Source organism: Onychostruthus taczanowskii, unplaced genomic scaffold (assembly GCF_017590055.1).
Source record: "Onychostruthus taczanowskii isolate IOZ18803 unplaced genomic scaffold, ASM1759005v1 scaffold51, whole genome shotgun sequence".
In the NCBI taxonomy this organism is placed as follows: domain Eukaryota; kingdom Metazoa; phylum Chordata; class Aves; order Passeriformes; family Passeridae; genus Onychostruthus; species Onychostruthus taczanowskii.
This window is the reverse complement of record NW_024502680.1, coordinates 4,299,594-4,322,766: the sequence shown is the minus strand read 5'-3', so window position 1 is coordinate 4,322,766 and position 23,173 is coordinate 4,299,594. Positions and strand designations below refer to the sequence as shown.

General features: G+C 49.1%; 3 protein-coding genes across 7 annotated transcripts; 1 reads left to right on the top strand and 2 right to left on the bottom strand.

Annotated features, from left to right (window-relative positions):
* Positions 1–273: 273 nt before the first annotated feature.
* Positions 274–9,188, bottom strand: D2HGDH (D-2-hydroxyglutarate dehydrogenase). 3 transcript variants are annotated; one of them, XM_041416383.1, is made up of 9 exons: positions 8,686–9,188; positions 7,449–7,506; positions 6,332–6,471; positions 5,698–5,891; positions 4,397–4,565; positions 3,678–3,821; positions 3,181–3,323; positions 2,868–3,033; positions 274–1,132 (listed from the first exon to the last, which is right to left on the bottom strand). In XM_041416383.1, the coding sequence occupies exons 1-9, from the start codon at positions 8,975–8,977 to the stop codon at positions 873–875; spliced, it is 1,566 nt and encodes a 521-aa protein (XP_041272317.1). In that variant the 5' UTR covers positions 8,978–9,188; the 3' UTR covers positions 274–872. The 3 variants fall into 3 exon arrangements, with proteins under 3 accessions (XP_041272317.1, XP_041272318.1, XP_041272319.1); XM_041416384.1 differs by having other exon boundaries at positions 7,449–7,546; positions 8,686–8,822; XM_041416385.1 differs by lacking the exons at positions 6,332–6,471; positions 7,449–7,506; positions 8,686–9,188 and adding an exon at positions 6,215–6,232.
* Positions 9,189–9,332: 144 nt separating this feature from the next.
* Positions 9,333–17,766, bottom strand: ING5 (inhibitor of growth family member 5). Of its 3 annotated transcripts, none has more exons than XM_041416289.1 (8): positions 17,643–17,766; positions 17,026–17,097; positions 16,176–16,342; positions 14,786–14,897; positions 13,916–14,009; positions 12,567–12,702; positions 12,345–12,406; positions 9,333–11,774 (listed from the first exon to the last, which is right to left on the bottom strand). In XM_041416289.1, the coding sequence occupies exons 1-8, from the start codon at positions 17,677–17,679 to the stop codon at positions 11,732–11,734; spliced, it is 723 nt and encodes a 240-aa protein (XP_041272223.1). In that variant the 5' UTR covers positions 17,680–17,766; the 3' UTR covers positions 9,333–11,731. The 3 variants fall into 3 exon arrangements, with proteins under 3 accessions (XP_041272223.1, XP_041272225.1, XP_041272224.1); XM_041416291.1 differs by lacking the exon at positions 17,643–17,766 and adding an exon at positions 17,243–17,605; XM_041416290.1 differs by lacking the exon at positions 17,643–17,766 and adding an exon at positions 17,260–17,604.
* Positions 17,767–17,842: 76 nt separating this feature from the next.
* On the top strand, positions 17,843–22,960 carry DTYMK (deoxythymidylate kinase). Its single transcript, XM_041416407.1, has 5 exons — positions 17,843–17,993; positions 18,409–18,517; positions 19,675–19,765; positions 21,686–21,883; positions 22,396–22,960. The coding sequence occupies exons 1-5, from the start codon at positions 17,864–17,866 to the stop codon at positions 22,504–22,506; spliced, it is 639 nt and encodes a 212-aa protein (XP_041272341.1). The 5' UTR covers positions 17,843–17,863; the 3' UTR covers positions 22,507–22,960.
* The last annotated feature ends 213 nt before the right edge of the window (positions 22,961–23,173 follow it).

The window sequence follows — 23,173 nt, the reverse complement described above, 5'->3', positions numbered from 1 at the left end:
CCTACCTGGATACAATCTGAGCCTGGAACAGCACAGCAGCCTTTGCCCACTGCATTCCCAGAGGAGCAGCTTTCTCCTGCTCTGCATTCCCAGAGGAAGAGCAGGCCCATCTCCAGCAGCCCTGGAGCTTCAGAGGAAAACTGCAGCCTTGTGCAGGATCCCTGCTCCAGCAGAAGCACAGCTGGCACTGCAGGAGGGCTGAGCCCCCATGGGATGGGACTGTGCCACCACCCTGACCCACAAGAGTGTCAGAGCATATTCTGACTCTGGCAGTGGTTTCTTTTGTTTATTTGTACTATTGCATTTGTATTTTAATTCTCCTAGTAAAGAACTGTTATTCCTATTTCCGTAACTTTGCCTGAGAGCCTCTCAAGGTTCAAAATCATAACAATTCAGAGGTAGGGGGTTTACATTTTCCATTTCACAGGAGGCTCCTTCCCTAGCAGACACCTGTCTTTTTCAAACCAAGACAGGAAAAGCAACACCTTCACTTGGAAGACTTACATCCACAGGTTCTCCTGTGCCTCTGATGCTTCACTTGCACAGCCCAAGTGACAAAATGACTCCTTTGGCTGTTGTCACTGATAAATCAGAGCAAACCCAAGGGGAGAGAGTGTATGAATACTTATACACTAACAGCATCTCTGTGCTTGGTTTCAGTGCTCAAACTAAGTAGGAAACCCAGCAGTGTGCTCTTCAGCAAGAGCAGGCACCCCCAAAAATAGCAACCACATTCCTTTACTTGTTCCACGCCACCAACAAAATCAAACACGGAGCACTCCACGTGCTTGCTGATCCAGTGTGCTTATGGTCCAAGTGCAGGTACAGAGCTGGAGCTGCCCTGCTCTGCTGGCTCCTGAGCATGTGCTCCTCTAGGGAGCTGAGGGCAGAGTCTTGTAGGGGTTGAGGATCCCTTTGGGGTCCAGCATGGCTTTGAACCGCTGCATGAGCACGACTGCCTGGCGAGGTTTGCTGTACTGAATGAACTGCCTCTTCTTGAAGCCCAGCCCGTGCTCCGCACTGATGCTCCCGCTGCACCTCGCAGTCCACTCGTACACGAAGGGCTCGATGGCATCCAGCAGGGAATGGCTGTAGGACTCCGCCGTGATATTCAAGTGCAAGTTCCCATCTCCTGGAAGAAAACATTGCACAGGTGGGTCAATGGATACTCATTCCTGGCTCCTCCACGTTCTCAAACAACAGGGTCTTTGTTAGTCTGCAAAGTGTGCAAAAAGGACAAGCTCACTGTCCTAGAAACATCAGTCTCCCCGTGCACAAACAATTTAAATAGGATCTTTGCTTTTCCATGCTCCAAGTGCAATATTTGAGGAAAGGTTCTGAGTTAAGCTGCTTTCAAACTCCAACTTTTGTGATTTTCAAATTCCCACTGTGCTGCATTAATGTTTGTGCCACCACCGTGATGCAATGACAAAGACTTGCTCAATGGCATTTCATAATGATCATTAGATTCTAACATGGCCCTTCATCACTTTTTCTCTCCCTATTATGTTTGTGCAATACTCTAAATGTGCTTTGGCACTGTGTCAATAGAAACAAAGAAAGCAGAACAATTTCCCCTTTTGTCACTGTGTGTGACAGTATTTGATTAGGCACGGAGATGCTGGGTACTCCAAAAGACAAAACACACAAAGAAAAATACAACTTACTCATCCTCCTCCTGCATCCTAGCAAACCCTCACTGCACACAGCTTAGTCCTCAAAGAGTTACCAACAGGAAGCCTTTGTTATGCAACGTGTCTTTCAAATGATCCCTAACCAAGTGTGCTCTACAGCGTTCCATGGTTTTTTGTAACAGAACAGGTCTCCTAAAGGACCAGTTTACCTGCTCGTAAAATCAGATAAGTTTCCCAGCATGCTGACAAATCTATCAGCCTTTCTGTGCATTTATCATCACCACTCTCTGTTGGAGGGTTAATGGCTCACAAAAAACTGATTTCCAGTAGGATTAATCACTTTGGACAAGAAAGTGGTTATCTGCCAAGTATGTCTAAGTTCATCAACCAAACTGATGGTCCAAAAGAACAAAGTACACAGCAAGAAGATACAGATCACCGTGGCTCACTGGCCAGCAACCTGCCATCAGTATATGGAAAACAGCCTGAAAGCAGTGAAATTCAAACACAAAGATCCTGATGCACCCTCCTCTTCCACAGCCCTCAATTTAATCCTCTCACCCACAGCACAGAAGGACTATCACCTCCTTTCCCAGCACCCCCACTGTAAAAAATGCATATTTTATGATTTTTTTGCAAATATTAAAATTAATATTATATGTGTTATGGTAGAAAGTTAGGCTGTATTAATTTTCTCAAGTAGTGTATTAAATATAGTTTAGGATATAACATACTGTTAAAATAGAAACTATGTATGTGGGATACTTTTTTAAAGAAAGGAATGAGGTACTTGCACCAGACAGCAGCCACAGGACACCTAAATCTTTCAGACAAAGAGAATTTATTGCCCCATTATCAGAAGAAACGAACTTCTTCCCACATTGCTCAGCCCTGAAGATTAGGATTAAGAGGAAGAAGTTGATGCTGACCAGACAGAACCCTTTGTTTGAATGGAATTTATGCATCATGTGTGAGGTGCATGAATATGCAACAGGCTGTTGTTTTTAAGGGTTAATCCTCTGTTAATGGGTGTCCTTTTTCAGGCTTATTTTGCCCAGAAAGAGGTACCCGAACTGTCCCTAACTCTTTGTTTTTATTGTCTCCTATTGTCCTAATCTCAATTGTTCAAATTTTTATTACTGTAATTATACTGCTATTTTTATAACCATTTTATTACTATTAAACTTTTAAAATCTTAAAAACAAGTGATTGGCGTTTTTCACCCCCACTTACCCAAGTGGCCATAGCCCACCACATTTTTGGCACTCTGGCCCAGCCGAGCCCTCATGTCAGTCACAAGGTCATAGAGCTTTCCCACGGGCAGGGAGATGTCGTACTTGTACACGTAACCCTCGTGAGTGAGGGCCTCGGTGATTCTCTCCCGCAGGCTCCACAGCACCTGAGGAATCAAGGAGCACAGAAAAACCCATCTCACCCAAGCAGCTCTTGGGCTCCATGCATACAGCAAACCTGAGCCTGAACACTTCCCTATATAAAACACAAATCCACGTCAAAGAGATTTGTGGGAGAGGAAACACTGACTTGCCTTTATTTTCTTATCGTCCGTTGCCACAGTTCCATCAGTGACCAAACCAGAAGCCATGGCCTGTTCTAGGAAGCTGTTCAGTTTTTCTTCATCGTGAGTTGAGTTGGAGCCCGAAGTTTCAATCAAAACATAAAAAGGGCTGTCTGAGAATGAGGGTAAACAAAGTAAGTAGATGCCCTGGGGCAAAACAGAGGAATTCAGGGCAGGTTTTGGAGCTTTCCCCACACGTTATGTGCCCAGACTCCCTGGTGCCAGAGAGAGTACTTCACTGACACGCTAGATCTTTTATTAAGCAACCACTTCCCAGAAAGCTAGCAGATTTGTGAGAACAAATACAAGTAAAAAGTCTCATCTTAAAAGATAAAAGGTGTTTGGAATGGATATACTAGATACACCAAACTTTTTAAAATGAGTCACTTTTTAGAAGTGTTTAGAAGTAGTCTAAAAATCCCCAAGCAGTACAGTGCCCCCTTCTACAGTGTGACTATCACTGGTACCTGCCACTGGGCTGGACAGCTTGAGATGTGTCTCAACCAATTCCATGCACTTCTCATCCAGGAACTCGTAGGCAGACAGGATCTCACCCAGCATGGCTCTGCAGGTTGTGAATGTTTCCAGAACCTTGGCAAAACTCTGACACCCTTCAGACAGAACGGAGAGGAATCAGGGCCAAAAAACAGACATCACCCCAAACCCTCTAAGGTTTCTAAGAAGTAAAAAAATCTCATTGAAGGTTCCCCAGAAACCACTCTGGACCTGCTGAGGACACCCAGAAGCAGCTTTTAAGCAGCCTGGCCACATACTCTGCTGATCCAGAACCTGACCAGCAGATGGATTTCTCAGCCTTGCCTCATCACCTGGTCTCTCACCTGACTCCTGGAAGGCAGCTGCCTCTGCCTCTGTCACAGTCTTGCCCTGCTCCTCTCTTGAGCCTGTCAGAGCAGGCCTTCCCTCACCAGTGAGGGGACTGTCCTGCCTGCCTCCTCACCCTGCTAAGCTCCTGGCTCCACTTTCCTTACAGAACAACCTGCCCCTGCAGATAATTCAACAGATATTAAACATCTGCACAGGTATTTTAGCACAGAGCCCTACACTATTTCCAAGAAACCAGCTGATGCTGGCAGTCCAGCTCAGCAGGCTGAACAATGCTTTCTCCTCTCTGTCCCTATTCCCAGCCTTTGAATTGAGGTGTGGAATCACTAATATCAGCCTCTACCTAGGAATGCCACATTCACAGCCTTAGGCTTCTGAGGACAGAGTATGGAGACAGCAGTGATAACTCCCAGGGTTCCCTCGGATCCGATGAAGAGCTGCTTCAGGTCATAGCCCGTGTTGTCTTTGCGCAGAGAGGTCAGACAGTCCAGAGCTGAGCCATCAGCCAGCACCTGTGGGAACAGGGGCCCAGTCAGAGCACCTGGGCAGGAATCTGCTGGCATGACCTTGCCTATCACCAAGCTGATGGGAAGTGTCACTCACCTTGAGCACGGGACGCAGCTGCAGCCCATTCCCACACTGCTCCTCCATTCCCAGCTCTTCCCCCTCTCTATATCCTACCCAAGTAGGATAGAGTAGGTATTTCCCTCCTACTTCTCTCCTTCAGCCAGGACAAGCAATAACAGAAGATCCACTTTGCTCCGCTTTTCTTACTAATGGTGGAGAAGACCAGCCATTCTCTGCAGCCCTAGCTCCCACTATCCAGCAGAAACAAGGAAAGCTACTTGAAACAGTGAACAGTCAAGCAGAATGAAGTAAACCCTCGGCCACTTGAGCCTTAAATTAAGGCTGAGTATCTCCAAGACAGGTTATCAAAGGCTATTTTGACATTAGAGCCAAACCGATCTCAGAAAAATGCTCTCCTTTCTAAGTCTATACAGTAAAACAAAGCCATGCTTTTGTTCCCTGTGCAAATTTTGTCCCCAGCCATGAAAACTTTTAGAACTCCTAATGCAGCCTTTACATCCCAAGGCACTTGCCTGTAGGACAGGAGCAGGTGAGGAACAGCAGAGACTCTAGGACACAGCCAGCAGCCAAATGAACCCAAAGCAGACAGCTCTGTTATGGGGTGGGCTTTAAACCCAAAGATAATCTTCAAAGTTCTGTCCAACACAAACCTATGATTCTATTACAATCTGAGTGAGCAGCCACTAGAAGAGAGTGATGCAGGATGGGTTCAGCAGTGTTCCAGAGACCCACTGCTCAGAGGAACCAACTCCATGCAGATAACCTGGGATGCCCCAACCTCTCCCTACCTTCTTTACACTTGTCTGGATTAGAAAACCACCTAACACCACCTCTGTCAGCAAGCACTGGAAGTCAGGAAGCTGGAAACTGCAGCAGCAATAACATGCTACAAGCATGAATACATGTGCTGACCTTTCTCAAAAGAGCCCAACAAGGAAAAGATAAGAGTGGAAGCCTGGAGAGGAACGTGGCAGTGTGCTGGGTAGTTAGAAGAGCAGGAAGCAGCAAGCAGCAGAGGATTATACTGAGAAGGGAACTGCCAGGTACTCGCCTTACCACTTCCAGGCCCAGCACGGTCCCTCGCAGAGAGCCGTATCGCAAGAGCCGCAAGCCCCCGGCATTGGTGGCCACGTTCCCCCCGATGTGACAGCTGCCTTTGGCTCCCAGGTCGAGTGGCATGACAAACCCCTGCTCCTCCAAGTACTCACTGAGCCTCTCCAACACACAGCCTGCTTGGCACACAAGGATTCCTGGAACACAAAAACCATGCTACAAGCTGATGGCCGAGATGAAGGTGCCTCCTCAAGAAGCAGGAGCAGTATGAGCAGACACAACCACCGCTTTCTTCAAAACTTCTTGGGATTCAGCTTAAATGCACAAGCCTGTGCATGCTCCAGGGAACTGCCCCCTCCTCAAGCCTCAGGGAGCTTTGCTATTGCCTTGATATCTCGCCACTCACAACTCTGGACTGGTAAAACACAGTCACACTAAGAGTGTCTCTGCCTGCTGTTCTGCTCTCTGAACAGAGATACTCACAGCAGCCTGACCCCTACCCCCCCAAATCCAAACAAACCTCCTTATGAAGCTGCTGGGCTGAACCCTGCTGATCCTGCTGCTATCTGTTCCCAGGAAAATGCCTGTTTTGTAGCCTGGGGCTCATTTCTGTGCTTCACATCCCTGGAATATTTACCAGACACCTTGTCAAAGCTGATGATCTGGTTCATGAGAGCCGTGGAGAGAATGATCTCATCAAAGACAGGAACGCTGCCGCCAACAAGGCCTGTGTTCCCCCCCTGAGGGTTCACTGCCAGGTTCCTCTCATGGCAGTACCTGGAAGAAAAAAGGTTCCTGAATTTTTATGCATTTGAAAGCCATAATCAGTCTATCAGAGAAGTGTCACCTCTACATGAATGTCGACTGTTGTGACAGTGCTCCTTAAAATTAAGCAGCATTTCACAGAAAGATTAAATGGACGGAAGGAGACAGTTTCAATGGCAAAGAGAAAAAGAGCAGCTCCTGTCTGAACTCAGCCCAGGGCTGAGCAAAGAACCAGCACTTGGGGTTAGCCCCTGTGTATCTACACATCTGGCACACAACATCTGCCCGGAAAGCACCGCTTATGTTTCTACAGAAGCTGTTTCTGCAGCAGCCTGTGTTAACAGCTTGGGTCCCCAGTGGGCTCTCACAGCCAGCCTCTGGCAGTGGTTTCAGACATCACTGCCCTCCTCCTCCCAAGAAATTAATGTCCTGCAGGCAACAAAATGTCCCCCTGTGCCTCAGCTGCTCCACCTGCCACATCCCTGCCAAGCACCACCCACCACATCCCTCTGAGCTCACAGCAGCTCCTGCACAACAGATGGCACAGAGCCCCACAGCACCAGAGCTCCTTCAGAAGCCCTGCCTGCCCTTCCTGTGCTCTGCATCCCTGTTTTAACGGAGCCAGGAGCACGTTCCTGCAGCTTTCAGCTCCTCAGCCAAACACTGATCTGGCACAGCACTGTCCAAGCAGAGCTGGGCTCACACCAGTGTGGATAAAACAGACCCTCCAACTGCCTGGTTCTGCCCTAACCTTCTTCAGCTTTTCAAACAGACCCTCCTGAATCTTTCACAAAACTTCTTTTTTCTGAGCACCTGTACAATACATAATTTTAGCTATTCATCAGAACAGAAAAGTCATGCTGAAAACTTCCTCAGCAACTCCAGTGCTTAAGGAATTGGTGTCTGAACACCTACAAGTTTCCTTCAACCCAAGGGACCTCCAACCCTTCCTCCTCAGCAGCAAGCCCAGCAGAAAAGGTGTGTGTTACCTGAGAACCTGAGACACCTCTGCTGTTGTCTGGGGCTTCAACACCAGCTGGCTGCAGCCTGCAATGAAAGCAAGGGACTCTCAAGGCAAGCTGTGGCTCTGCAGAGGTCAGAAAGAAACAGGTGGGAAAACATGAGGTGGGAAATGACAATGCTCCCTCCACTGTTAGGCATTTCAACCACTGACAAACATTTCAACAGCAGCCTTCCCCCTTAAGCCCTGGAAAAACTTTGCATGTACAGGTAGACTTGGGTGCCACTGGGGGCAATGGGAAACAGTTTAAATTCTCATTAACTCTTTGACAGAAGCAACAGAGAATTCACAATCCTTGATTTAGAATGACAGGATCACAGGATGATTTGGGTTGGGAAGGCCCTAAAAGTCCATCTCATTCCATGGGCAGGGACACCTTCCACTAGCCCAGGTGGCTCCAAGCCCTGCCCAACCTGGCCTTGGGCACTTCCAGGGATCCAGGGGCAGCCACAGCTGCTCTGGGCACCCTGTGCCAGGGCCTCCCCACCCTCACAGGGTAGAATTTCTTCTCAACATCCCATTTAACCCTGCCCTCTGGCAGTGGGAAGCAATTCCCTTTTGTCCTGCCACTTCAGGCCCATATAAAAAGTCTCTCTCCCTCCTTTTTATAAACCCCCTTAAGGTACTGGAAGGCTGCAAAAAAGACTCACAAAAGCTTTCATATTCTTTTCTGAGATTCAATCAAAACTGTTAGCTGAATCAACTTGTCTCAGGAAAAAAAATAAATATTAAGTTACAGGGTTTAGATTTTTTTTTTTTTTTTTTGAGAAAGCCTATAGGTTTACCAGCTATCAGGTAATTCTTAAAGGAATAATTTTATGAGAAAAGCTCATTTTGGATGGGGAGGCACTCATCTGCTCTCTGGTGAGCAGTGTCAGGACCCGAGGGAACAGCTGGAGTTGTGGCAGGAAAGGGTGGATATCGGGAAACGATTCTTCCTCCGGAGGGCGGTCGGGCATTGCCCAGGCTCCCCAGGGAATGGGCACGGCGCCAGGGCTGCCAGAGCTCCAGCAGCATTTTGATAACGCTCCCAGGCACAGGGTGGGACTGCCTGTGCAGGGCCAAGGGTTGGACTCGATAATCCTCATGGGTCCCTTCCAACTCTACGGCCTGTACAGATGTGATCCGCCATAAACAAAGATAAGCTTTCCTTTGGCAAACTCCTCGTTCCGGTAATTACCAGAGGCAGGAAGGAGCTCGCTTACCTCGCACCGACTTCAGCCAGTCCACGTTAAATGGCTTCACCTCCTCCTCGCCGGTGAGGACCCTGCCGGGCATGAGGCGCTCGAAGAAGGCCACATCGCCGTCCGCCAGCCGGGCGAAGGGCAGCCGCCGCACCGCGTAGCGCTCGCAGGTCGGCACCACCTCCCGGGAACCGGCACAGCCCCTGGCCCGGGGCACGCCCGGGGGTTCCCGGCTCCCACCGTGCTGCAGGACCTTCCCTCGGCAGCTCCTCAGCCAGGCGGCCCCGCGGCGCCACACGGCTGCGGAAGCCATGGGAAAAGCCGCGGCCGTGAGGGGAGCTCGGCACTGAGGGGAAGCGCACCGCCTCAGAGAGTCTCTTCCGCTGCTCCCCCGGGCACACCGCAGCGCCACGCAGCGTGGATTAGCGCGGAGCGGGCGGGGGAAATTCGGGATTATCCCGGTAACACGGGAGAATCCAAGGACGCTCCGTGGCCTGGAAGCGTCGGGGACGCGCAGCGCGCCTCACTCCAAGCCGCCAGGGGGCGCTGCCGCCCGCCGCGCTGAGCGCGAACGCGCTCAGCGCGCGCGGGCGGCAGCGCCCCCTGGCGGCCGGCGGTTGCAACAGCACCCCCCACATTCATCCCCCAAAAAACCCCCCCTTCACACATTTATTCCCAAAAATACTTTATTTATAATATAATCCAACATCTCCAAGATTCAAAAATACAGATATACATTTTTTTTTTAACTTTACATTCCTTAGGTTTTTTTTTTTTTGTTGTTGTTGTCGCTGTCGTTTCTGTTTGGATGAGCTGCAAGCCGTGCCCCTCATGGGGGGTATTTTTTGGGCAATGTTTAGTGGGTCATTCCTTTAGGGATCACCCTTCTCCAGAAAACATTTAACACTGTACATTCAAAAGTCAGAAGATTTAAATCCTTTAGTAAGCAAAAATGAAGGCTGCTGGTATTTCTGTCTACAAGGAGTCGTAAAAATTCTCTACGACCAGGTGTAAAAGGGCAGGAGATGCTCCCGAGCCCATCCAAGCCCTGAACTGGCATGTTCCCAGTGGGAGAGTTTATTGCTGGTATCAGATCTCAGATGCTTTAAACATCACAGGTGTTGTAAAGAACAGAATGTTGTAACTCACACTATTCATCATTCCTAGCAAATTATCCTTCCTTTTGAGGGCTCCGCCTTCCAGAGCTTGTTTTCCTTTTTGCTTTGCTGGTTCAAGTGGAAAACGCTCTTTGAAGCCCCAAAAGCACTTATAAAAATGTGGTTTTTTATCCTACCTGACCAAAATTTTAGAGCTGAGGGAAGTCAGCTCCACACTGGCTCACCCAGAGCTGCTCTCTTCCCTCATGGCACATTTCCAGCAAGATCTCCAGAGTGGAATTTTGAGATTGTTTCAAATCAAATGCTCAATCCACAGCAATACCAGTACTAACAAAGCTTAGGAAGAATCAGGAGGAGAAGCTGCCTACAATACCATTGGGTGGGAGGGGAAAACAACCCCTGGGACAGCATCAGGGGACTGGATTACAGGCTGGCTCATGAGGTATCTCAAATTTGCTCTCATGAAGAGGCAGGAAGAAGAAGAGGGCTCACTGTACTCCAGGTTTGTGTGACTGCTGTTCCTCCTCCTTCCATCCAGCACTCTGGCTTTAATTTCCCTGCCTGCTTTCCATGTGCTGCTCTGAGGCAGCAGTAACAAATGTGCATCACAAATGTGCATTTTCGTGCACAGAACTGTGGGAACTTCATCCCTCTGTGACACAATGCAGTAAAGACACTGCAACGTCACACTGGAAATGACAGCACCCTGAAGACAGGGATTTTTTCCTAAAATCCATCCTTTTTTCTAGCCATAAATCAATGTTAATGGAAAAGCTGCCTCACAACTGAGAGGTTTCTTCTACATCAGCAGCAGGCACAAAGCCCCACAGAGAGAAGATGTGGCAGGAGCTGTGTTCTACTTTCCTTCATTGCAAAACACGAGTAAGAGGCTCAGTGTAACAGGAAAAGCCCTCTTTCTTTTGAAAACAGGTGCCAGAATCCGAGTAGAAGTGTTTTTACCTTCTGTGCTGTTTTTCAGCAGAAGAAAAGTTTATCTGGGAGTTTCTTGATGCCTTTGCAGCAGTCTGTACCAGGAGCTCCTGCACTCTGGAATGGAAAGCAGCACACAGCCCTGCTGCCACAGAGCTGCCACCAACACCCATTAGGGACCAGAGCCAGCAAAGTTCACGAGTTTGAGGCTTTTTTTTCCTCCTTTCACCAGCAGGAAGGAAACCTGGAACACCTTTCCCCACTACCTCTTTCACTGAAGGCAGGGAAGCCTCATGATGCAGGAGACAGGTATGAAGGCAAGACTTATCTCTGCTCTTCCCTCAAGTTCTGTATCTCAGAGGAAGAAAAAACAGACTTTTGCTTTCCAGCTTCTATTTCCTCTCTTCTGCTGCTACTGACACTGTGCTAATGCAAGGATTCACATTCATCATCTGAAAGGCAGCTAGAAAGTTGAGAACATGCAAATGTGGCCCATTAAAAAACAGACAAGTTCTGTTACAACATTCCTGAATGCCCTTCTTCAACAGCAGAGCCACACCACCATGGGAACAAATATCCTCATGGAGCCTTTCCCTAAAACCTGATTTACCCATGTGCCACACAGGCAATCACAGCCAACAATTCATCTTACTTGGTGAATAAATCCAACCTTCTCTCTCTCTCTCCAAGAATACTGCAGGTTTCATCTTCACAGTGATGTCCTTAAACAATCTACAGGGAAATGGAAACAGCCAGAAAAGGCAACACCCTCCCTCAGTATTATTGTGCAAGACTAACATAAATAAAATCTCCGTGGCAAAGGGATCTGGGACTCCCTCCCAAAGTCGTTGTCTTAGGAAAGAACAGGAATTTCAACTGGCCACTGGATAATTAAATATCATACCAGAAAAAGATGGAGGATAGACTAACAAAAAAAATAATCAAAGGTAATATTGCAACACGAATGGAAGGAATATATTAAATTCTTCTTGCTTCGGCGGTGTATCCCCCTCTACTCCTTACTTCTTTTTCTTTCTTTCCTGAACACAACGAGGACAAAACCTGTAGGAAAAAAAGAGGCAGCAGTTAGCTCCTGAAATGAACAGCACAGAGCCCGAGAACTGTTTTTAACATTTGTGCACAATTAAGCCTGTTTCTGACAGGCAATTTATTAATTTGATTAAAAGAGTGCATTAGATAAAAACAACAAGCCCATGATTCTTTCCAAGATATGCACACAGTAAAACCCTGAGAGGCCTTCAAAATCTGCCTCCAGAAGTGAAACAAAGAGGTACCTGGGTCTGTTTTAAGCACAGCCACAAGTAGTTTAATTTGAGCACACCTCAAATTAAACATGTCCCTGTTTACACAAGCCTCAGGTCAAAACCTGCTCTGTTTATCAGGCAGTTTTGCTCCCATCAGTACCTAAGACTTCTGTCTTAGGAAATGGATTTTAACAAGAAGGTTTGTCTTCTATCTTCTACCCTCAAAATAATCCCCAATCACAGAGGATGCAAACCCTCTGATGAGAAGAGCAAAGCTCCTTTGTCAGGGTCACAACAGGGTTTTAACTCTTGTTGAGGCAAACTGCAGCCTGATAAAAACCCCACAGCTGAATGCTGTCCCACTCACCATTTCCCTTTTGGTTTGGTGGTCAGGTCCACACATGCAAAGTGGAACCACTCGATCGGGCACTGCAAAAGAGAAAGGAAAAACCCACAGAGGAGATTCTTAGTGGCTCACAAACATTCCCATCGTTTGGTATGAGCTAACTGAGCAAGGACCCCCCTCCTTGGACTGTACAGGGCTGGGAAGGCAAGAAATATGAAAATCAATCATCTCTCAAGTGCTTACATCTGGGTTGTCACAGCCAATCATCTCTCCATAGGACACCTGGTGACACAGGCAGTAGGTGGGCTCGTTGGGATCCACTGGCATGTCCAGGACATCTGAGGGATGCACTGACAGGATGGTATCAGCAAACTCAGACCTGTGGGCAAGGACAGAGTCAGGACAAAACACTTCTCAGCTGCAGACAGCACCGTGTTACAAGCGCATGGCTCCCCACTGCCACAGGGCAGGGTTAGATGGGTACTGGGAAGAAATTCTTCCCTGTGAGGGTAGGGAAGCCCTGGCACAGGTTGCCTGGAAAAGCTGTGCCTCCTCCATTCCTGAAGTATTCCTGGCCAGGCTTGGAACAACCCAGGCTAGTGGAAGGTGTCCTTGTCCACTGCAGGGGCTGGAATGGGATGGTCTTTAAGGCCCCTACAAACCCATACCACTCTGGGATTTGGTGTTTCCAGGATGTAAATCCTACTTGGGAAAATTAGTGCTTTACAGTATCTTCCCTAAACCACACTGAGCCTGTGTTAGAGTTTGTATTACATTACCACAGCCCAGTAATTAAAATCATAAGGTAGGTTGGATCAAACACAGTATGACTGGAAAGAATTAAGAGAGGGATTTGCAGCTGTCATGAGTAAAGTAACAAACTATCATACAGATCACTCCTGGTTGTGGGTAGAATAACCTGTTTGGGGTTTTTCCCCAACCTGCTTCAATATAGGTTTTTTCTCATTGTCAGGCATGAGTGAAGCCTCTTACCCTGACAGGGATGTGCTGACATGCCAGTAGTAGTCCATAGAAACTACTTTTAGTTTCCTGCCACCTGAAAATATCATAATAAAATGGGCCCCTTTAATATAAATCCCATCTCAGAGAGGGGACATGCTTTCCTCCTCGCCTCTCAAAACCAAATCAGGTTATTCAATGCTACCTAGGAGACAATCCTTTGAAAACAACCCCCCAAAATTCTCCAAGATTTCTAGAACAGCAGCATAACATCAGTTTCTGTGGCCAAGTGAATTTCTTTTACCATCAAGACCACAAGCAACTATTAAAAATAGCTCTGTGACAAAAATCAAAGCTATTTTCTCCCAGCCTGCCAACAGCAACAGGGAGGCTGATCTTGTCCTTCCAGTCAGAGTGTTCCAAGCATGCTGAGCTTCCACATGCCAACCAAGGAGTTAATTAACAATGCTGGCCTGTCCTAAGCAAGACATTAATGAAATGGAGTAAGACCAGAACACTCTTAACAGTGCTCACCATCTGGACATGAGTCATAAATAGGGTAATATGAGCCTGTGGAAAATTCATGAAGTGTCAAGCCCAAGGCCCTGAAGTTGTGCCTGGCTCTGCCTTACCCTCCTTTGAGCTTCTTTTTCTTTGGTGTATCTTCTTCAGATGTTCTCCTGCCTCGACCACGAGAGCTTCTTTTGTCTTTCTGACTTCGTCCCTCTAGAAAGGAAGAACAACCCCCTCACTTCAGCACATCTGAGTGGCAGAAACATCCCCAGCTGTTCCTTTGATGCAGTTACTGGCTTGAAATCCCTATTGCATATGTAATTGAGTAATCCTTATTAGATATGTAATTGAATATGCTGACTGACATGCATTTTTAAGCCACAAATACACCAAATCAGTAACCACTGAGCACCAAACTCTTGTGTTTGCAGCTTTGGCAATAAAGCACTGCAGTATGTCAGCACAGGTCATAAACAGCATCACGCTTGATTAGACATGAAGTTTTTTTTTCCATCTCAGTGTATTTTTGAACACAGTTAATAGATTACTCAATAACTAACATAACTTTAGCTCCACCTCCTTGCTCCTACCCCTTATTTCATTGTTCAAAGGCATAAAGCTCTGCTGTGCTGCTGTATCCACATTCAAATGTAACTGTACTCACACAGTATTTCAGGATACGTAACAGAAACTGGCATTTTCTTTTGATTCCCACTTTCTCCCAAAACTAAGACTGTTACAGCAGTGCAGTTTTGGTACAGCACCCTCCTTAGAACCAGTAACAACCTCAGGATCAAACAGTGACAGTAAGTTTGATCCCAGCACCACACTTCTCTTCATCTCCTGCCCACTGTAAGAGCATTAAAAACAAACAGAACGACATATTTCTTTCCTTCCTCCAGAAACAACAGCCTATTTTACATCTCAGCCTTCCTGCTTTGATACTCTAAGTGCTGGAAAAAGCTCCCAATTGTGTAAAATTCACCCACTTTTCAGGCTTCTGGATGCAGGGGTTTCAAAGTCGCTGCCTTCCAGTTTGTCTTTGAGATCGGCTTCAAAGCGCGCCAGGTCCGCGTCCAGCCGGCGGATGTGCTTATCCACCTGCCCCAAGAGGAAACCACAAACTGAACTACAAAGAAACAGCCAAAAAAGAGCCCCAGCTGAAAACAGGAAGGGCTAAACTTGGCTGTTATCAGCATGAGCAGTGTGGTGGTGCAGAGCGAGGCACGGAAGGGGTACGGGCTGGGGAAAGGGAAACGGCGCACACAGAGGGGATGAGGAGGTGAAGCACAAGGATCCAACCCCTCCAGGAGCAGAAAGAAGGGGAAGAGAGGCAACAGAGGGTCAAAGCAACTCAGAGTAATGATTTCCAGAACAAAACAAGATGAGAGATGCTAAAAATAATGTGCTTGTCCCTGTGATTTTCAAAATTCCTTGAAATGTGTCGAGCAGAGCACACAGAGTTTTCCCTGGTCCTCCACTGTCATGTGAATCCAAGAAGTTTCACAATAAGCACAGACAGAGGCTGGCTATCCTCAACATCAAGTCAACACACATTAATTAAGGACCTGGTACTACCCTGGCTGCAAGAAAGTGACTTTCAGAACGGGGATTTCAACAGCCCCAAACTGTGCTGCTGCAGTAGTCTGCCATTAAATGAGTTCACTAGTTATCCAGGGCATTGATATTCCTGGGACATCACTTCCTTTTTTGCAGTATTTGATGGCAGCCAAACACCTACTGCAGCTGTGCAAAAGCCCAAGCATCTCTGCAAGCTGGACAACAAACACTCAGCACAGTCAAAGGGATTCCCCTCACTCAACTTCTATCCAGGAGATAAAACAAGTGGAGAGAAGAATTATCCAAGGGACAGAAGGGAAAAAAAAAAAAAAAAGTGGAAAGCTGCATCTTAAGAAATGGGATTTTCTCCCAAAGTCCACTGAAGAAATTTTTATGTCCAATAAACCAAGGCAGCTGAGCAGCATTCCTGCTGTTCCTCTACAACACACCACAGCAGCTGGCTTAAAGAAACCAAATTGCTTTCAACTAAGTGTGCCCCATATAAATTATCAGTGACAGAGAGCTGCTGGGGAGGGGGGAGTGGGTAAATTTGCTGGCATTATCACACAGCAGACAAGAACTGCTGATAAAGCCACCTCCAAGGGGGGTAAACTCACTAAATCTTCAGCAAAAGAGAAACTTGGTGCCAAAGGAGAAAGCTTTTTGGGGATGGCAACAGAGAGAAACATAAGCTTAAGGACTAAGTTTGTTTTTTGTGAGAAATTAAAGTCAAAAAGAAGAAAAAGTGAGGGGATGCTGACACTGTGAAGCACCTCCACATGCAGCATTCCAGAGGATGCCCGTTTTTCCATGGCTCACCATCTCATAGGTCTGCATGGCCAGCTGCACTTTGTCATCACTGTACTCCTTACACTTGCTGTAGGCACTCTGGATCTTCCTCAGGTGCTCCACCCTCTCCTCAGGTACCATGTTCTTCACAGACTCAATGTATGCTGCTGCCAGGCTGTCAATCTCTGCTTTCTTGTCTGGAAAAAAAGAAAAAAAAGCAGGTATTTTTGGTTTTCTATTTCCATTCAGGACACCCTTCCTGACAGCTGTTACACTCCCCTCAATTCCTCAGTGCATTTTCCTTCTGAAAACAAACCCAGTTAAGTTAAAGGTGTTCACTCTTTGGCACTTGTGGTGTGATTCTGCTTTCTCTAGTGTTCTACAGCTAATTTCAGAAGTTAATTTACAGTTAATTCACAGTTAAGATCAGGAACTGAACCCATGGGTTCACAAGTTTCAGCCTCTCTTCCCACACACAGAACATTTTAATTGTTGCACAGTCTCTTACAGCTCTTATGGTCCAAAATTAAAATAATTAACGTGCAGACAGATACCAACAAAAGCTTCAAAAAGAAAGAAAAAAATCATCCTGCAAGGCACACAGGAATCTAGAACTGGTTAGATACAGAAACACATGGAAGGAAGGCCATCCAAGTGGCCACTGAGTGGAGCGACCACAGAGCTATGAATTTAAACGGGAAACCAAATCAAGCCCTGCCATGCAAGCTGTACCCTCCCAGGAAAGCAGCAAACACCGCAGAGCACTCAGCCCGAGGGAAGGAACAGCCACGGCCTCTAAAGCCCGGCCTCCAGCGGCCTCTAAAGCCCGTCCTTCAGGCCGGGCTCTCCCTGCCTCTGCTCGCCGAAACGCTGCACGCACCTTCTGTTCTCTGATCCAGCTCCCGCATCAGCTGGAAGTTCCTCTGCAGCTCGCATGGCAGATTCTCAATACCTACAATAAAAACGCTACTAAATGCTCTGAAGAACCATGTCAATGGCAGGTGTCCCTGCCCGTGGCAGGGGCTGGAACGACATGAGCTCCAAGGTCCTTCCCAACCAAACCAAACCAAACCGAACCCATCCTGCGAGCCACGCACCGTGAGCGCCCGCTCACCTCAGCGGAGCGTGAGCACCTGCCTGGCTGCTGGGAGCTGGGCCGGCACCACGGCCCAGCCAGGGGCAGCGGGACCCCGAGCGGAGGCAGGGGACAGCAGCGGGACCCCCGAGCGGACGGAGGGGACAGCAGCGGGACCCCCGCCCCGCTGACCCCCACAGCCGCCATGGCCTCACGCCCCCACTCCCCAGCGCGCATCGCTGACGTAGCCCGGCGCCGGCTGATGACGCAAGCAGCGCCACCACCCCCCCACTCCCCCGCGCTGCCCGTGGCGCAGTTTTAATTCCCGCGCCGCCGCCGCCCCCGCCCCAATCCCGCCGCCCCCGGCCCGTGCCCCGGCCCGTTCCGTCCCGGCCCTTCCGCCGCCCCCGCCCCGCGCTCACTGTCCAGGTAGTGCTCCAGGTACATGGCAGTCGCCATCTTGCGGCCCGCGCGCCGCTCCCCGCCGCCCGCCGGGCCCGCATGACAAGGCCCGCGGCCTCATCCCGTATTCACGGCCCGCGCGCCTCCCATTGGCCGCCGCCGGCGGGGGCGCTGCATATTCATGAGGGGCGGGGCGCGCGGCGATTGGCGGGCGCGGCGGAAGGGGCGGGGCGGGGCCGGCATGGCGGCGCGGCGCGGGGCGCTGATCGCGCTGGAGGGCGTGGACCGCGCCGGCAAGAGCACGCAGGGCCGGCGGCTCGTGGAGGCCCTCAGGGAGGCCGGGCACCGCGCCGACCTCCTCCGCTTCCCCGGTACGGCGCGGCGCGGCGCGGCGCGGCGGAGGGAGGAAGCGGGCGGGGGACGGCCGGCGCGCCCGAGCTGTGGGCGGGCTCTGCGTTTGAACGGAGGGACCGCCCCAGGCCTGAGCGATAAACCCCTCCCATCCCGGACAGACAGACAGACTCATCCTGGACGGACCGAGCTCCTCTCCCCAGCCTGTCACAGTCTGGTGGATCCAGCCCCTTATGGACTGACCTTCTCCCACCTGTGACAAATAAACATCCCCCTCACCCGGGACAGACCTCCTGCCACCCCTGACGGACAGACAGACCCTGCCCTGCTCAGACCACCTCCCACTTGTGACAGACAGACCCCCCCCAGACAGATGGACACCCCTCTGGGAAGAGCACTCTGGGGCAGCCTTTGCATCTCCTGTCTTTCCTGCAGACAGAACGACAGAGATTGGGCAGCTGATCAGCTCCTACCTGGGGAGGGAGAAGAACCTGGAGGACCACACCATCCACCTGCTCTTCTCTGCCAACCGCTGGGAGCACGTGTAAAGATGATGTTTGCTCGGTTGTGAAAGAAAAACGGGTGGTGTTGGAGCCCACGGGGTTTGAGCTTGCAGTGGGCACAGAAAGTTCAAGAATGTGATCTGGTTCAGACAGGAGAACAGGCTGGAAATGGTGTCTGAAGGACTCTTACAGCTTTGGATTTAATCACAGATTGGTGTGGGTTGGGAGGGACCTTACAGCCCAGCCAGTTCCACCCCCTGCCATGGCAGGGACACCTTCCACTGTCCCAGGCTGCTCCAAGCCCCATCCAACCTGGCCTTGGGCACTTCCAGGGATCCAGGGGCAGCCACAGCTTCCCTGGGCACCCTGTCCACAGCCTCACCACCCTCACAGGGAAGAATTTCTTCCCAATAGCCCATCTAACCCTGCCCTTGTAATCTTCGATCAGATTTGGGGTTTTTTTTAATCATTGGTGCCATATTTCCACCTCCCGTGCTGCATTGGATTAAAAAATTGGGCAGGTGAGACTGAACCAGTTCAGACTGTGAACTTACACCTTGCTTTGCAGGCAGTCCCTGACAGTGCTTAAGGAATTGTGCCCAGATTTCCCCTGCAGCCAAAGGCTACGTTCAGCCATAACTGCCTGTCCTTCAGTCACAGAGCCTGTGTGTGAACATGGGGAAATCAGTGTTGGCTGCTGTTTTTACCTGGAAACACAGATTCCAAAATGTTCTCATTTTACAGAAAAGCTTTGCTGGCTCTGCTGTGGTGGCAGTGCCAGTTAAGCTGGGAGAACAGAAAGCACAGAAGTCTCACAGACTCTCTCAATCTCACAGAAGTGAGCTCTAAGAAGAAGTGTCATGAATAAAGGTGGCAGAGTATATCACAAAACCTGCTGTACCACCTAGAAAGGGAAGAGGACTGAGCTGTCCATGTTAATATAGTTCATCTTTGAGCTTGCTTGTGATCCCTGGAGCTGCCTAGAGCAGTGCCCAGTGCTGGCACCCTGAGTTTGGGTGCCATCAAAGGGTATTTGGTCAGTGCCTGGTGGAGAATACAAACAGCTCTTCACCTGCCACCTGCATCACAGCTACCTCCCTTAGTGATGGAGCCAGTCTTGGAGTTTTAGATGAGATCCTTTCATTGCTGTCACCATAAAGGAGTGCAGCTTTGTTATTTTATCTCCCCATGGTTTCAGACCGATGATGAAGGAGAAGCTGCAGCAGGGGATCACGGTGGTGGTTGACAGATACGCCTTCTCTGGAGTGGCCTTCACAAGTGCCAAAGGGGTGAGTGACACCTGCAGCAGCCCCTGCCCCCCTCTCTGCTTGGGGAGTCAGCCCCAGGCTGTTGGTGTGAATGGCCCAGGGGCCATTCCTCTGGGAGATGAGGGATGGAGGTTTCAGCTCAGATGTTAACGTGGGTCCACCCTTCCCCAGAACAAGCAGAGAAACTTATTTGGTGACTTTTTGTAAGTCTGGACAGACTGCTGGGCTGGAAGCTGACCTGTGTGACTCTGGAGAATGATTCTGGGAGTTTATGGAAGACTCTCTGTACTTGCTCAGGCTGCTGGCCCATCAATTTGTGGAACAGAACCACATACATTAGAAAAGACCTGTGGAATTCAGCCTCCAGCAGGGCTGACATAAGCAGGCTGCTTGGGCCTACATCCAGCCAAGGTCTGAGTATCTTCAGGGATGTATATCCATTCCTTTCTGGGTTCTTCTCTGCTCACCTTCAGAGTAAAAGTGATTTTCTTCATTTAGCCTGAATTGCTGGCATTCCCACTTGTGCCTTTTGGCTTTCAGAACAAGTCAGCTCTGTCAGCCTCCCTTGGAGCCATTCTGCACAGACACTCTTGTCCCACTCCATCAGAAGTGTCCTGTTCCTGCTGAGCAGCCATCAATCCTCTAAGAGTGGTCACAGAAGCTCCAGCCATGCCTGCAGCACCAGCTGTGACCTGCATTCATTCCTGCCCAAGCCTTTCCTGCTTCCTGCAAAGACTGAGGAGATCCTGGGCCCCAAGCCCTGCACTCCCACCTGCATCTTCTCCCATCCTCATGCTTTCCTGGACACTGTGTGGCTTGAGACAGATGCATCAAAGCATTGAGGTGCTAACCAGGTGTCTGCAAAAGCCCCACATTAAGAGCCAGGATGTGTAACATGAGCTGAGTCACCCCAAAATAATGACCCCAAATCCACATGGGCACAGCAAGGAATGTTCTGCTACTTTCTGGTGAGGGTAAAAGGGTGTCTTAAAGTGTCTGCATTTGTTTGAATGTAGCTGGTGACTGCAGGGCTCAGCCATGTGGATGCCACCCTTGGGAAGCAGGGATGGCATCTTTTGCTGCTGGAATGGGCCTCCTCTGCTTATTAAAAGGATGGAGTTTGGCATGTTTTTCACTCAAGAAGCATTCCAGGAGTTGATGTCCGTACCTAACACAAAAGTCTGCTGGCTGCCAGATCTCACTCCCAAGATGTTGTGGCACTTTCAGCTTCTCTTACCCCCTCGTGGGATTGAAAAACCCACTGCACATACATCCCAAAAATACCCAGACTACCAGGATACAGAATCTGGGGAGAAACTGGAGGGCAGTTGTGCCAGCTCCTCTTAGAGGGATGTAAGATGTGGATGAGCAGTAAGTGGACTCTGTAGTCTCACCAACATCAAGGATTCACATGCCCTGGTGAAAGTAGTGAGACAAGTCAGCAAAATCCAAAAGATGGAAAACTGCATCTGTTGTGTGTGGGCTGAAATTCCAGGAAAGGTGAGTATTGGGAAGGAGCCTCTGTGGGCTCAGAGAGATCTGCATTGCAGCTGTGTGCTGTTTGTGTTTGGGAGCAGCTTTCTGTTGGACTGAGCAAGTTTTGGAGTGGTGATGGCTGTGTGGAGGCTCAGAACGTGCCTTGGTAGAGCTCAGATGGGATCTACAGAAGAGGCATGAAAAACTGTCACTCTCCAACTTAAATAGGCACAGGAGGTGCTGAACACCTGACAAAACCTACTCACTCCCAAATGAGAAGGACTGAATTCCCACATGGTAAGCTGGGCTGTCACCTGTTCAGTTCATGGCCTGTGCTGAGTGCTTTGGGTTGCAATTCCTGCCATCCTTGGCTCTTCCTTTTCCACCTCACTCTCCAGCCAACCTGCTGCTTTCCTGTCTTTGTGTGTGTCTCACCTCAAACCCTCTTGTCTTTGCTTGGGGCAGAACTTTGGCCTGGACTGGTGCAAACAGCCTGATGTTGGACTCCCAAAGCCAGACCTGATCCTGTTCCTCCAGTTAAACCCAGAAGCAGCAGCAGAACGAGGCAACTTTGGACAGGAACGTTATGAGACCAGCTCCTTCCAAGAGAAAGTTCTTCAGTCCTTCTATTGCCTCATGGAGGACAAGTCCCTAAACTGGAAGGTGAGGAATTAACTCTAATGGGTTTGTCATGGACTGGGGTGGGGGTCTCTAGTGAGAGCTCCCAAATTTTGCCTGTCACATTCCTGTGCTGCCCCTTCCCACTTCTGCTCAGTGGGACACGCTGGGGACCAGCCAAGGGCACTGTGAGATGTGGCAGAGAGGGCACTTCCCTGTTCCAGGAGACCCTGGTCAGCTCTTGGTGCAGCTGGGATGAATCCCTAGCTTACCTGCCTCTGTCACACACCCCAGAGACTGCCAGCAAACAACATGCAGCAGCAGTTCTTTCTGTTTCCCTTCACCCACCCTCACATCTACTTCTTAAATGCCTATTCCTACACTGATTTCTCCAAAATCCACTCCAGAAACTGCCGAGAGGAGGTGTAATTAGCTCATTTCACTACTCAGGAAGAATAACACTGAGTAATGGGGGGTAAACAGATGTTGACAACAAGGTTTTTCTCATTTCTGTATTCTCTGTTAACTGTCCTGTATTTTTGTTGTCTTGGAAACAGACAGTGGATGCTTCAAAGAGCATTGAAGACTTGCACAGAGAAATCAAGTCCATTGCAAAGGAAACTATGCTGGATGTTCAGAATAAACCCTTGGGAGAACTCTGGAAATGAAACTTCATACAGGTTAAAAAGAGTAAGGTCAAAATGCAACGGTCACTTCTTGGATCTTCTGCACTTGGATGACTGTGACACCCCAGCAGCTACAGCTTAGATCCTGTGTATTCTTTTGGGTCCAACATGCTGCTGATGTCCTTATCATTATCTGCTCCTCCCTTCCAGCCTGCAGAGTCCCTTCTGCATTTTTTAAATGAGTATGCCATGAGTGGGTATCAAATTCCTTGTCAAAACCCCCCTCTCCCAAGCTCCTGTTCCAGCTCCACTCCTGGAGTGCAGGGCCATCCCTGGACACGACAGTTCCCATTTTTAGGGAATTGCCACGTTTCTGATCATTCATCCTCTCTAGAAAGTGCATCCCCCCCCATGCTAAAACCAGTTTGTAGAGGATTTGCTAATAAATTACTCTTTTAAGCATTTGGCACAGGGCATTTTTTTTCCAGTATGATCATTTATCTTCTAGAACGGATATACGGGAGGTGACAGTGCTGCAGCTCAGCCACTAAATCCAAGGAAAACTGTTTGCTAGAGCTGTGGAAAAAAAGGGAGAGGTGAATTCAAGCCTTCTCCCCAGCTGTGAGCAGGTAAGAACCTGAAATAGATGGATGAGCTCATAGCAAGGCCAGTTTGGAGGACAAGTGGCACATAAATCGTTTTAGACTGG